General features: G+C 40.1%; 1 protein-coding gene across 1 annotated transcript in view; it reads left to right on the forward strand.

Annotated features, from left to right (window-relative positions):
* man1a1 (mannosidase, alpha, class 1A, member 1) overlaps positions 1-14,857 on the forward strand; it is a 235,490-nt gene that overhangs the window by 205,584 nt on the left and 15,049 nt on the right. The window contains exons 8-11 of the mRNA XM_074685022.1: positions 4,735-4,850; positions 12,958-13,177; positions 13,977-14,149; positions 14,347-14,462. Of these exons, the coding sequence (XP_074541123.1) occupies positions 4,735-4,850; positions 12,958-13,177; positions 13,977-14,149; positions 14,347-14,462 (625 nt within the window). The remainder of the gene's footprint in view (positions 1-4,734; positions 4,851-12,957; positions 13,178-13,976; positions 14,150-14,346; positions 14,463-14,857) is intronic.

Here is a 14,857-nt window from a genome sequence, read left to right on the forward strand (position 1 = left end):
ACCACGTTTAGGTACCTAAATGCATCCTTGTGACTGTGAGGAAGTGGAAGAAGAGGTAATTGTCCATGCTAGACATGCACACAGCATTGTAAGGTTACATATTTAAGAAAAGATGTATTAAATTGAAAAACTTTTGTCATTCATTATTACAAAAAATTGTATTTTCTACCACATAAACACAAAAAATATTGAAAGTTGGTACGTTGAGTACCTGTACCGATTGCCAAGTACCGGGCATCGGAACCGTATCGGTTCAAATGTAAAAGGTGCCCATCCCTAATACTTACCCCTTGTACCGTTGAGTACAGATACCGATCACCAGGTATCAGGTATCAGCACCATATCGTTTCAAATGTGAAAGGTACCCATCCCTACTCACAAGGAGATTTTTCAGTAACATTCTGGTGGCCTGCAAACCACTAGATCATTGTTTTGTGCGTTATATTAAAGATTGAAGAAGCCGATAGCTACTAAGTTAGCTAGACTGTATAAAAGTTAATTCCTGGTGTAAAAACTTTCCTCTTTTGTGTGTGTGTTCGTTTTTAATTTTTTTATACTTCCAGAACGAGCTTCAAGTTGACAAAAACACAACAAACTGCAACTTTTTACTCTTAAACACATTCTGCTGCTCGGTATTTTTTTAGAGTTTTGTTTTTAAAGCTACTGTGAGGAACCTTAAGTTCGTATCGGTTTTGGTAACCCTTTGGCCAAAGCTAAACTTGTCTTTGGTGGTCTTGGGCTGAACATTGGTATTGTTAACTGACACTCTATGCCCTCCTGTTTCCCTTTAAACTACCAGATAATGCATTACCTAGAAATATCAGTTGTTGAAAGAGAAAAAAATATTTGTGTAGTTTCTTGGGCAGAGCGGTCAGGTTTAAGTCCAGTCTGTTTCAAAACTAGAAAGAAAATTCCTACAGGAGTTTTAAAGTTGCTTGAAGATTAAAATTTCAACCAAGAGGTCAAACTGTCTAAAATTTTGAGTTGATCCGTTGATGCTGGTTTTTAATATCTACTCTAAAGTCATATTATATCAGTGGATTTGAAAGCTCTGCACTGCTCCAAAAGAAACCAATTCACATGAGTAATAATTGTCATTACTTTTCAAATCAAAGTCCAACTTCGTGACTGTCTCATCGAAGCTCTTTAATTTCTGAATCTTTCCTGGCAACTCTGAACAAATAGTTCCCATAACTATGAACCCCTGCGGTAACTACACAAACCAGGAACAAAAGAAAATGTTCCCCTTGCCTGAGGTGCTATCATTTCAACAATCTAGTCAGAGATTTTTAAAATTAAGCCTGAAAAATGTCATTCTTTGAAGCTTTTCTTTTGCATACAAAAGACTTGAGAAGCATCAGGTTCTTTGTCGTCTGTTGATGTGAGACTGTGGAGCGTGAATCAAGAGGAAAGGAAGCACATGGAGGTGTAAATAGAGAAAATCAGATCAATACAAACCTGTATCAGTGTCTCTGAAGTTGCCTAGATTAGCTTCCTCTGCTTTCATCTTGTGTTTTGAAATTAATGAAACTTAATTGTTTGTCATGCTTGGTTCCTTTAGCATCAGTTTTAACTTGTGAGTCTATCATGTTTGTTAAAGCCGCTCTGCTCTACATAAAATCAGGGCACACTTCTCTTGAATCCCACATGAAAGTTGTTGCATTAAATTAGAAATGCTTTGATCCAGTTTTATCATTTATCCACCAAAAGGCTTCGCAGTTTATTAGCACACTTTCTAGTTCTGTTTTTCTCTCTCAGTCCTTGATTTAAAGGCCTGTTAGCATCTGTGATGGTTAAATACGAACCTGCACCTCTGCTCCACTGACTTTAATTATCAGATGAATAACATCACTGGAAGCACATCCAGAGTTATAATTGTTGGCATTTAGCTGACACTCTTGACCGCAGCCCCAAACTGTGTTTTCATCCTAGTATTTTATGCAAATGGTGACATATTCAATTAGGCACACTGAATAAAAACAGCAAGTTTGAACAGAAATGCTTTCATGCTTGTCTGAGTCACAGAGTTTTTTTTAAATATAGAAGAAATTACGCAATAGTGATGGGAACACATTTGTTGAATAAATTATGACCTAGGGATGTTTGCAGCCTGATGTTGTCTGAAAAATCTCTCCCTGCCACAGCCGCACAGAAAACTCTCACCATGTCTGCCATGTACTGAATGTACCAGGGGTGTCCCGAAATGACCAAGTTGATTCAGTTGAACGGAAAGTTTGATTCTGACATGCCAACTTCTCTCAGGGCAGAAAAATACCCAGAAAACAATCAACACATGAAGGGGGGGATTTCTTTTATACAATCTAATATTTCCTAAGAGTTTGCACATATTTGTAAATGACAAAGCTAGTAGCTGTCTGCAAAGAGGCTAAAGGCCCATTTCTTTGTTTCATCCCGACTCAAACAGAGCTAAATTGTGTTCAACATGGCTTCTAAACTCAATAGGTGATGGCATGGAGACCACGTCCAAATATTAAACACTCAATGGTTTAAGACTAACAGTAGAAGAGCTAGCACCTAGCACTCTGTTCCTTTTAGGTAAACAAGCTCTTGTTTGAGATACACTGCTCTGATTGGATGGTAAAACCAGACACAGCCTACGTTACGCCTGTTTCTAGATCAAAATACTAACAAACACCACTACGCTTCAATATACCACCTGCAATCTGTGCTTGTTTGCATCCAGGTAGTAGATCATTAAATGATTGTGTCAGGAGCCATCAACTCTTAGGTGTTTGAGATGCATTGCTCTGGTTGGGTGCTTAAACCAGGCACAATAAACAATATTATGACAGTTTCTAGATCAAAATACTGACAAACACTGCTACGCTTTAAGATATCACTTGCCACCTGTGCTTGTTTACATCTAGGTAGTAGATCATTATATGATTGTGTCAGGAGCCATCAACTAAAAGATAAGTGGTAACATGGAAACAACTGTACTGTCACTGTCGCTGAGTTTAAGCATCTCGGGGTCTTTTTTTATGAATATGGGTGAGATGGGTTGAAGAATCGACAGTTGGTTGGTTCTGCGTCAGCACTAATGTGGTCACTGTGCCAAACTGTTGTGGTGAAGAGGGAGCTGAATCTGAGGACAAAGCTCTTTATTTGTCAGTCCAACTACTTTTTGTCGCCACGAGATGTGGTTTCTGACCAAAGACTGTAAAAAAATTGGACGTGATCTTGCTCAGCTTGAAGTGAGGTTGCCACAAAAACTGCTCCCCCTGGTGGCTGGCTGCAGTATAGGTCAAAAGATCCATCTCCCCAGTTATTCCAGATGTGCTGTGGTCAAACTTTAGAAAATTAATACACCTCATAGAAATGTTTCTTACATCTGATTGTTAAAGTGATTTGAAAATATCATTTGTTTTTTTTCGGAAAAGTTTTGTTTTCATTAGTTATAAGAGGATACAATTGAGGCTTTATGTAATATGTAACAATGACTGACAGCTGCCGTTCTTTTCGGGAATTGTAAAACATGTCAGGAGGGAGAGCCAAGATCATTTTAGACTCTGGAAAGACAAAAGTAGTTATCATTTTTGTCACTTGGCTCCACTCAGATTCTCTCATAGCCTCTACTGCGCAGACTGTGGCTGCAAAATGGCTGCCAATGGCGGCGCCTGTGACGGGGGTATTTTGGTTTCTAAACAGTTCAATGGTAAATGGCTGGATTATCTATCCTTTCTGGCCTGGTGACACCTCAGGATCCACCAGAAGCAACTGGGAAACATTGCTTAGAAGAGGGACGTCTTGGTCAACGTACTTGCAGCCAGACAAAAATGTAACTTCCTGCTTTTCAATGCAACGTGAATCCAAAGGGTACAGCAGGAGACTTTAGCCAAGTGGTGAGGCCAAAAAGAGGAGGGACAAGGAATAGACCATGGATGCTTAGTTTCCATCTCTTGATAGTCATTTGATACGGGGTTGGCGCTTGTTCACCAAGTTTGGGTTCTGACTTGCATGTCCACCCACTCACTATGCATCATCCTCTTTTAAATGAATACGAAGCATCACGGCACAAATCAGCCTTTTATAACCAACTGAAAACCCCTGGTACAGATATGTCAAAGGTGCATTAAGCCTGAAAAGACATTCAGTTTCTTTTATGTAAAGAACCAAAAGAAGGCCACTGCCCTTGAGACTTTGGACAAAAGGTCCAATCAATCCGCTTTAAATTCTGCATTAGAAACATGTCCAAATGTTATTTTCTTCTCACTTTCCATAAGCTTCATAATCAGACAGCTGATGTTTTGCTCAGCACATCACTGCTGCTCCGTTTTAAGTGCGTCGTCTCTTTCCATTGTGAGCCGCTCATGTCCTGGGTCTAATACTGCGCTCGCTGAAGGTCTGGTTCTCTTAACAGCTCAATACCAAAACCATCTTTACTGCCAGCCTCCTTTTCTCCTCACTTCAGGATGATCACAGCTGACATTTAATCTCTGCGCTCCACACACGGAGCCGGACTCTGTTAATGACACATGCATATGGATGAGCCATCACTGACAATCAGCAGGGCAAATACACAGGAGCAGCTCGGCCGGCTGGAGGCTCACACACACATAATAATACAGTAAATCACAGGGTGTGGGTATGTTCCCCGTATAAATAACACAAACATCCCCCCGCCGCGTCATGTGAGGGTGATCTATGTGTTACATCGATGTAGACGCCCTGTGTTGGTGTGTTGTATCAGGCGTGTTCATCTTTGTGCTTCAGATCACGTGTCCGTGGGCGGCCTGGGTGACAGCTTCTATGAGTACCTCCTGAAAGCCTGGCTGATGTCTGACAAGACTGATGAGGAGGGGAAGAAGATGTACTATGATGCTCTGCAGGTATTCACTCTCACACACACACATACACACACCTACACGTCAGAAATCTCTTCAGTGAAAGGTTGAGGTGACTTCGACTCTTGAAGAATGACACAAATGAAAGATTTATTCTTAGTTTTTGTCACTGACTTCAGTCAACCCACGGCAGCTATTTTAATAGGCATATAATTATCTGAGCTTTTAACTCTCGGATGAGAAAGAAACATGAAAATCTTAGGTTTCTACCTTTAGTCCAACAAGTTTTTTCCACAGATTGACGTTCCCGTGGGAGATGTGTTTGATATATTTCACTTTTTATGACATTTTATACCTGAAAAGAAAGCTCTCTTGAAGTTTTTCTATGCAGCTAACAGGAGCATCTACAGCACTGAACCATGCTGTAGATGAATTGTCTTCTTATACTTGATATGAGCCACATTCAACTTCCAGAAAATAACGTCTTGTTTTAAGTTATCTTATGACAAAAATCAGGTCTGAATTGATTGTAACAGGTTAAAAAAACTCCCAATGAAACAATAAAATTTGTTCAAGAAATTTGCTTAAAACTAGAATAATGTCTTAACATAAGTAACTTTTCTCTTGTTCTATTGGCAGACTTGTTTTTTACTTGTTCAAAGCAATTCAGACCTAATTTTTGTCTTTAAATAACTCGAAATAAGACATTTTTCTGTACTGGTCAGGTTAATGTGGCTCATTTTGGGTCTAAAAAGACATTTTCTACTGAGAATAAGAGAAAAACACTTGATAAGATTCCAGTTTTTCAGTGTGGACTTAAGACACCAGCACATGAAGCATCTGTTTATAAGTGGTGAGGTTTCATAAGAGACTGCACAGTGGGGAACATGGAGAACAATGGCAAAACTTTGGTGACTTTTTGGTTTTTGTTAAGTTGTTTTGGTCTGACACAGCCCTCTAACACACTCATTATTGTTCAAAATAACCGTTGAGAGCGGTTGCAGCAGTTTTGACGTGCCCTTATTGTGTGCGCGTGCTTGTGCATGAAGTTCACTGCGCTGGATCACACCTCTCCAAAACAGATAAATAAGTAAAGCCTACTTGCCAAACCCTCTGGGATTTAGAGTTGAGGGGCTGTGTTTGTTTGCGGTTCAGATGACCAGAGTGACCGTGGCCATCAAGGCTTTATGAGGACTTTATAAGTGATCTTGAAAAATCTTAATGTTATTATCTTCCCTGTTCATGATCAGCAATGTAATACTAAGATGATCAGTGCCCAATTTTTTTCCTGAATGTTATATCTAAGTTTCTGTGGTAGGGTCATAGTTTCCAAGGAGAACCTTAATCCATTTAAGTTAGGGGTCTGCTCAGGCAACAGGCTGCTCACGAGCCACCGGTAGCTCGCAGGCCCTCAATAAGTAGCTCGAAAGGGAATGAAAAATAAAATTAAAAAAAAAAAAGAATAAATAAAAAAAGAAGAAAATACCAAAAATCTGTGCAAACTCTACCTGCGTATTCCAACTCCATATCCATTCAACCTCCCCTCCCCCTGCCACTGTCATATTTATGACTCCATCCCCTGACCAAATGAGCAGTAACCAGTGTGTGAACTTAGTAGCCGCCTGCTACTGAGAATTATTGTTACACATTTTATTTAACTGTTACTAAAACTAATGCACTGTTTGGAGATTAACAAAGAGTGAACCTGGTCCATAGAAATATTAAAAAAAAGACAAGTCACCAGGCCCTCAACAGCATGTCGAGCAAAAATCATATTAAAAGTAAGCCTATAATAAAGTGCTAAGTATATACCTGGCAAATAAAAACGAAGAAATCAGGGGACTAAAAGTAGCTTGCAACATATTTTGATATTTGAAAGTCGCTCTCATCCTAAAAAAGGTTGGAGACTTCTGATTAATGTGGACCTTAAGTCCCCTAGATCAGTGTTTCTCAAAGTGGGGTCCGCAAACCATAGGTAGGGGGTCGGTGAAATAATTTAAAAACATTTATGAAAGTGTGCTTTATCACTAAAAAACATTTCAAGAAACTGAGATCTCTTGCACTAATAAATCAGCTACTTTCTTTGAATAGTCCCGCCCAATTCAGCTTTGTGCCATGAGATCACTTCTCATATATTCGTTACATGTTAATCACGTCATGATGTGCAACAACAGAAAAAAAAACTCAAAACAATCAACACCTTGTTGCAGTAGTGTGCACAGACGTTTTTAAGGGGCAGGGTTGAAAACAAGAAAAAAAGGCACATCTAGCATTTTTGCCACCCAAGAGGACAGCAATGAGTCTTTCGCAAACCAGGAGGACAGTTTCACACATGCTTTGGAGATGCGGATGTTTTCCAACAATTGGGCCACTGCCGCAGAGGAAACATTTAATCAAATTTTATAAAATGAGTTACTTGGGAAGTACTAATATTATTGCAAAATACTACATAATATTAAGCTATAATCATTGTTAATGTAACAAGGGGTCCTTGGAAAAATGTCCAACCTGAAAGGGGTCCATGGTCCGAAAAAGTTTGAGAACTCCTGCCCTAGATGATGCTCCACAGGCAATTTCTCTTTTTCTTCTGCTGCTGAGATTTTGATGAGTTTGGCATACTTTTGCACCAATAGGGGCATGCACAGATTTTGATATCAGTGTGGGATTAAAGGAGACTCTGTGGAAATATTTCTACTTTTTCTGCTCTTTCATATTTTAAATGATTCCTGTCTTAAGTTCTGGTGTGCAGCTTCCAATCTGCACGGGAGGAAAACTAATACAACCACCTCTTTACCTCCACATGCTTCCTTGTAAGACTGAAACACAGGCCTCATTTTTGACTGATCCATCTCCTCTTGACTCTGTAATCATGTTTTAGAAAGTCTCTCCTGCAGCAGCACACCTACACCATCAGTTTGTCCTTTTTTTTGTCAAAGAGAGTGATTTTATATGCTGCATTATCTTGCCAGTGTTTGTCCCTCACGGTGCCAGAAGTATGCCAAATCCAAGGGCAAAACAATCCTGCAGAAAGATGCTATTTTTCTTTTTGTGCAATCCCACCTTCCCTGCAGGGTTTTAAGCCTCTGAGTTTGGCATCTTTTCAGCTTCTTTGGGGACAAATGGTCAGACAGATTTCTGCACAGACGGATGTCGTTGTGGGATCCAGGGAGATGTTATGGTTGTTTAAGATAGAAACTCAAAGTTAAATCAATTGCAAACAAAGTCTGGGTTTGCAGCTTTCCCACTCAGAAGACAAAAGTGGATCCTTCACCTCTTTATCCTTGGATGTTTTGCCAAATTGGACGCATGTTTGATTGCTTTTTATAGGATTGAATTTGGAGTCCAAAGCACATCTATTTTTTTCTCTCTCGCAATGCTCTGTAGGATTTTTCAACTTCAAATCACAGTTTTTTTTTCATCTCCATGAAGGACATCTACAATGACTAACGACTAATCTAACACATTACTTTTTCCAAACCAGTAATCACATTAAAGTTACTTATCTAAGTCACTGTGCATTACTTTTTTTTTTCATTTTTCTTAGTTAAACAAAATATTGGAGTGATAGGAGTCTTGTAGTCAACAAATCATGTTTTCAGCATGAGGACAACTCACGTGCAGCCAGCGACACAGATGTAAACAACAATAGAAGGAGAATGAGATGCAAGTTTTCTGAATCCTCCTTTTGGCATAAATCCATCGTTAATGAGCAGAGCAACATAACATGGGTTATATCAAGGCACCTGGTGACAAGCAGGGGCGTACCCAGACTTTTTAGACTGGGGTGCCCAGAGCAGGATCCTGAGGATTATGTGAGCAGACTCTCTAACAAAAAAAAAAAAGTTATAAAAATCCAAAGAGAGCACAGACATCCGCCAAGCATATTGGGATTGCCACGCAACACTTAAGTCCTACTTTAATGTTATACTCCCTTTCAGCAGACTGTCTGCTACAATTTGGTGTTAGTTGCAGGTTTGTACAATAATTTGTTACCTGACAGTGTTGAAAATTATCATGACCCAGTACATATTTCATATTCTGGATCTTAGTATCCAGAATATTGCCAGGATCTGGATCGTACTTGTGCATCTGTCAGAAATTATGGTGACCTTGTCTTGTATTGTTTTTCAAAGCAATCTGACCATTTATCATGGAGTTATATACACATATGGTGAAAACAGCCCGACCTCACAATGATAAAGAATCCTTTAAAAAAACCCTGGATCCAGGCAGTGATCCAGATCACCTCCAAATTTTCTTCCTTATCCCATTTTGAACATTTCCTGAAAATTTCATCAAGATCCACTTGTTAGTTTTTGAGTTATGTTGTTCACAGACAAGCAAACTCTCCCAAAAACATAACCAAAGATTGCACTGTAAAAGCTTTCTTTAGTTGTATTTTAAAACTCAAAATGTGTAAAAATATTTTTGTTTTTAATTGTAGAGTACACATTTCACAAATACCAATATTATCTACATGATCCTTTAAAACATAAAATGTAGACTCATATTATTATTCATTTTAACTGCAATTGCACAGCTTTGCCAAATCATGCAGCTGCAAGTGTTGTCAGCAACTGCTAAGTGTAACTAATAAAGTAACTTCTAATCTAACTTAGTTACTTTTAAAATTGAGTAATCAGTTAAGTAACTAAGTTACTTTGTAAAGGAGTAATCAGTAGGGCTGGGACGATACACTATTCTCACTGTTCGATTCTATGATCATTTTTGGGGTGCCGATTCGATTTAAATTATGATTCTTCAATATTTACGATTTTTGCAATTTTTAGTTTGCTTTTTCAGCAATAGACCATGTGAAAAGTTAAATGATGGCGATAACATCTATAGACTATATCAGGAGCCATAGTTTCCCATAAAATGCACATCATGTGAGTCAGAGAGAAATGTTTCACCCTCTGCTGGAGAAAAGTGGTAAGGTTTTCCAATCCAGTTAATAACCAAAAACTGAACTGAAGAATTTGATTTTGAAAAAAAAAAGATTTTCGACAGATCTTTTTTTTTTTTTGTTTCTCCCACCCCTCGTAACCAGCAACCAGATTACTTTTTCAAGGTAACCGTGGCAACACTGGACATCTAAAAACATCATCAAGCAGAATGACATCAATCGAAACACCTTTTCTCTGAACTAATTTGTTACTTTGAAGTCAAACAAACCACAAGATGTTTTTTCTGTAACCTCTTGAATACAAACATGCTGAGACTTTCTTTGGCCAGCACTGAAAGAAAATAACCTTACAACACAAGACTTCATCCAACAGCTTCTGTAAATACTCTGTCCTATAATAGTGGCTGTTACTCGCCCACTTTTCATCCGCCCACCTGGTTCCTGTATAATTGACAGCTCTAATCGTAGTATGAGATTATAATTTCTCATCTGATAGTAACATCTGTGAATGGTGTTAGTTTAGCTTTTATCAAATCATCTTATAGCCCTCATACCGTGGACCGTAATTTCCAATCTGTTGCTCCTCTTCCTCTAAGAAGTAACTGTCTTCATCGATTTCAGTAAATCTGTTTGTGATACGATCAGAAACTAACATGAGCATCCTGTGCTGTGTAATTTGAAGATCCTCTCATTGAACGGATTAATTCCAGGTGGGAACATGTTGTTTACAGATTCAGAGCTTCATGGATTTCCTCCGTCTCTCGTGCCCCCTCTGAATTTTAATACAGGCCTGTGTGATAATCATGGAGAAAAACACCCAGTCAGCTTTAGGTAGTGAAGGGTGGTCTTGCTGCTATTTATTTGGCCCTGCAGGAAGGAGATTGTAGGAATAACCTTGAAGCCAGAAAGTAGTGCTCACGAGATAATAAGGGGAACGTTTTCGTGCCAAAATGTTTAAATATTTAGTGTTTCTCTCTCAGTCGTCTGCAGCCAGATAGTGAGTTTGTGCAGCTGGGAAGTTGATAGTACAGAAAGAGCTAAACAAACTTTTGTATAAGAGGATGAGAAACAGAGAGCAGATGAATCTACAGTAACAAACGCCTCCTCCTATGCGGACAGATTTCCTCTGTTCAAACAAAATGTCAGTCCAAGTCGTGCTACAGGTCCCAGCTGGAGAAAGATTACTCTCAGGTAAGTTTTCTGTAATTCACTAGGGAGCAAATTTCAAACATGACGTCTTTAAATGCTGTACTAAACACCCAGGGGATACTTTACCCATAATCCCTTCAAATCTTGGAGGATTAAAGACGTTCATGATTTATTTGCTAAGACAAGTCCTCGGTGGAGAGAGCGGAGAAGTGGAGCTGATATTTGAGTCCCACTGGGAGAGTGAACCAACTGTGCTGCCCATGCTGTGTCAGAAAGTCAGAAAAACACCACTTTCTTTCACTTCAGATGCCGCCCGGCCATTTAAATTAATAACAAGACTGTTTCAGAAATGAAAATCTGGAGTCTGTTTGTTGATTTTTAGATTTACAAAGGACATTACCAGCAAGTAGAGACTGCAGAGGATGATATGAAGCAACCAGAGCAATAAAAAATTACATCAGAGTGAGCTGCTGAGCTGGGAAGCTGGAACCTAAATCTGTACGAAGAGTGAAGTGTTTGTTCAGGCATTAACGTTAGCTCCTAACAGCTCATTACATCTGCGCATCCAACCAGCAAACTGCAGAATCTGAGTGTAAATAAAAATGCTTTAGCCTACCTATCCTCGCTGCTTTGTTTATGCTGTGCCTGATTTTACCCGTGTCGTAAGTATTGACACCAGTGACTGAATGGAAGTAGTCTCCCCGACATCACCTGTCTGTTTCTGAAACAGATTTTGAAGCAAATTGGCTATCGCGGCCATATTGAAGGTGGCAAGGGTTTCGAGTACAGATATAGGGTGCGTCAGTCACGTGACCTGAGCTGTGGCTCTGATAGTTTGTGATCTTAACATCCTCTGAACTGTTGAGTTAGAGCCACGGAACCAGCCTCAAGCGGACACTCGTGAAACAGCAGATCTTAGCACTTCCAGAGACCAGAGGTTGCTGCTTGATTGACTCTGATGCTCACTTTGTTCTGTCTATGCTGATGCTCTCCTTGCCTTCACTTTTTTTACATGCATTCCAAAAAAAGGTGAGATGTGCTTTTTTGAACATACCTACAAATCCAAAGCAGGAAGAGTATCAGCAAAGATACAACAGAGCCCTCTTCATCGTCACATGTATTGACTGTGATTCACACCATGTTATGTCTACACTGACGCTCTCCCTGCTTCAGCTTTCTATTTCTGCTCATGAGACAAAGACGAGGTGTGCTCTCCCCGCCTTGAAGTCTGGTCTACAATGTAGGCAAATGGAAGTGCAGGAAGCATCCCAAACAACACCATACAGACAAATGCAATTTACTGTTTGCAAATTTGATGAGAATATAAAGAATATAATTAGGGATGTTGAATAACACTTTTTTCAGACCAATACCAGTACGAGTACTCCCTCTTGAAAACTCACCGATACCAAGTAGCGATACCACTTGTACTTTTGATACATAAAATTTTAACGAACAGTGACGGATAATTTTGAACAAAGACAGCACAGTCCAAAATAAAACACAAACAACTCTCTCTGAGTTTAAATTTGGCTTTAAACAAACTAACAAAAGTACAAAATAAAACGAACAACTGTCTGAGTTTTAGTCATTTTCATAAAACTGAAGTGCAAAATAAAACACTGTAACCGTTGACTTCCCCTGGTTCATTCATGTTGTCTGAAAAGTGGTGTCAAATCGAGCAATGTGGCGCCACTCACTGGTGAGGAGGACTAATTCAACGAAAGATATTTTTAGCCTTGCATATCGGTAGCCTTCACAAGTACCAATACCTACAATAAGGCTGGTTATGGCCCGATACTGATACCAGTACTCGCCCATCCTTGGTATATAAGTCTAATCATACTTTGTTGAGGTTTTTTTTGAAAACTTCTTTGGTCTTATCTAATATGACAAAACTGATGAAGTTTCAAAATAGTCTCATATTAGAAACAGTACCATGCTACGACAGAATATTAGGCCCACGTTGAAGAAAAATCATTGAAATCACAGGAGAGGAACCAAAGATCATCCAGATCCCCCTATGTTATTACTCACAGGGTCTTGCAGAGTATCCGACCCACCTCAGAGTCCTTCACCTCATTCTTTCTCTTCCAGGCGATCGAGACCAACCTGATGAGGAAGTCCAGCAGCGGCCTGACCTACATAGCCGAGTGGAAAGGAGGCCTGCTGGAGCACAAGATGGGTCACCTGACCTGTTTCGCAGGTGGAATGATCGCTCTGGGCGCTGACGGCGCGCCAAGTGACAAGACGGGCCACCAGATGGAGCAGGCCGCCGAGATCGCGCGGACCTGCCACGAGTCCTACACGAGAACGGGTAAACATGAAACTCAGAGGAGTTTCTCAAACAGGGGAGAAAGAAAGATTTGCTTTGTAACTTTGACAGCTGTGCTTGATTTAGCTGGATGATTTTGTGAATGGGATGCAGATGGGAGAGTGGTCATACTTTCTTCTGTTTTGTTGTAGATAATTTGTTCTGGTCTGAGTTACGAAACTTGATGGATTCAGATTGTTTCCTCTGAGAGAAGTACTTCTGTTTGTTTCCCAGGAGTTTCTGCACGAACAAGCTGCAGATACCTCTGCCCGTCTTATTCAGCTTGTTTCAGTCTCATATTCTTAATTTGAACATTTCTTATCTTATCTTCTAAATCAGGGGTATTTATGCTCATATTTTCCAGCACAAGGATTAAATTAGAGTTTAATTAATAAATCTTAACTAACTGTAAAGTCTTGTTTTAACCTGCAGCTTGTATTACATTTCTGTGGATGTTAGTTTTGAATCATATTATTGAAGTTATCGGCCTTCTTTCAACCACCCTCAAGTCATCATATGAGTCATCGTGTTTTCAAGGCAGCACTGCAAACATTCCCTGTGGCAGTTACATAACATAGTGTTCACGACATGAAAGTTATGACATTATTCTGCTACATAACATCACACAAACACAGGAGCGAAGGAAATGAAACACTGAATCAAAAGACGGAGAGCGCTCCGGTTCAGGGCTCTTTAACGCGGCATAAAGAGGACAGAATAGTTTGTTTTCAATGCAGCTGAGGAACTCTTATTCATCCTGAATAACAAACTAGACTGTCTGCTGTTATTGTCTCCCTCACAGCCTTGAAGCTTGGTCCTGAAGCGTTCAGATTTGACGGTGGGGTCGAGGCCATCGCAACCCGCCAGAATGAGAAATACTTCATCCTGCGTCCTGAAGTCATAGAGACGTACATGTACATGTGGAGGTTCACCCATGACCCCAAGTACAGGGAGTGGGGCTGGGAGGCTGTGCAGGTCAGTTCACTTCAGTTAAAGTATTTTTATTCCACTCACGTCCCACTTTGAGTTACAGGAGGTCATTTTATTTGACTCCTGGTTATATTTAGCACATCAGCCCTGAGGATTTGTGATATTTTAAGTCTTAAAGAGCTTGATTAATGTCGCCACTCACTCTCTCCTCTCTCCTCCTGTCGGCGCCGTGCATCACTCAGGCCTTGGAGCAGCACTGTAGAGTAGAAGGAGGCTACAGCGGCGTCAGAGACGTCTACGCCTCCTCTCCGAACCACGATGATGTACAGCAGAGCTTCTACTTGGCCGAGACGCTCAAGTAAGACCCTCAAAGTGAACGACTTCATACCCACACACCCTTCACTCCTGTCCTTTTTTTTATGATCAGGCTGTCATCGCAGTTTATGGAGGGACAAGGCCCCTGCTTCCCCGAACTGACTGAGATGTCAAGTCGCCAACACACACACACACATAAACACACATAAACAGGAGATATAATGGTGTCATTCACTCAGGCTAAGCTCCAGAGAGGGGCTCAGGTCAGGGAAGGTTACTGCACTTCACACACTTACAAACACAAACTTCTGCAGCAGGAAACTGCAGTCCCAGAATAAACTTGAGGCAGAGGTTGAATGCAGCTCTGGAAGGAAGAATATTGTATTAACTTCCTGTGAGATACAATCTATTTTTGTGGTATTGTGCAAAAAATCAGCT

The sequence above is a fragment of the Halichoeres trimaculatus genome, unplaced genomic scaffold, assembly GCF_033239565.1.
Source record: "Halichoeres trimaculatus isolate MK-OKI-2021-1 unplaced genomic scaffold, fHalTri1.1 fHalTri1_scaffold_13, whole genome shotgun sequence".
NCBI classification, from domain to species: Eukaryota; Metazoa; Chordata; class Actinopteri; order Labriformes; family Labridae; genus Halichoeres; species Halichoeres trimaculatus.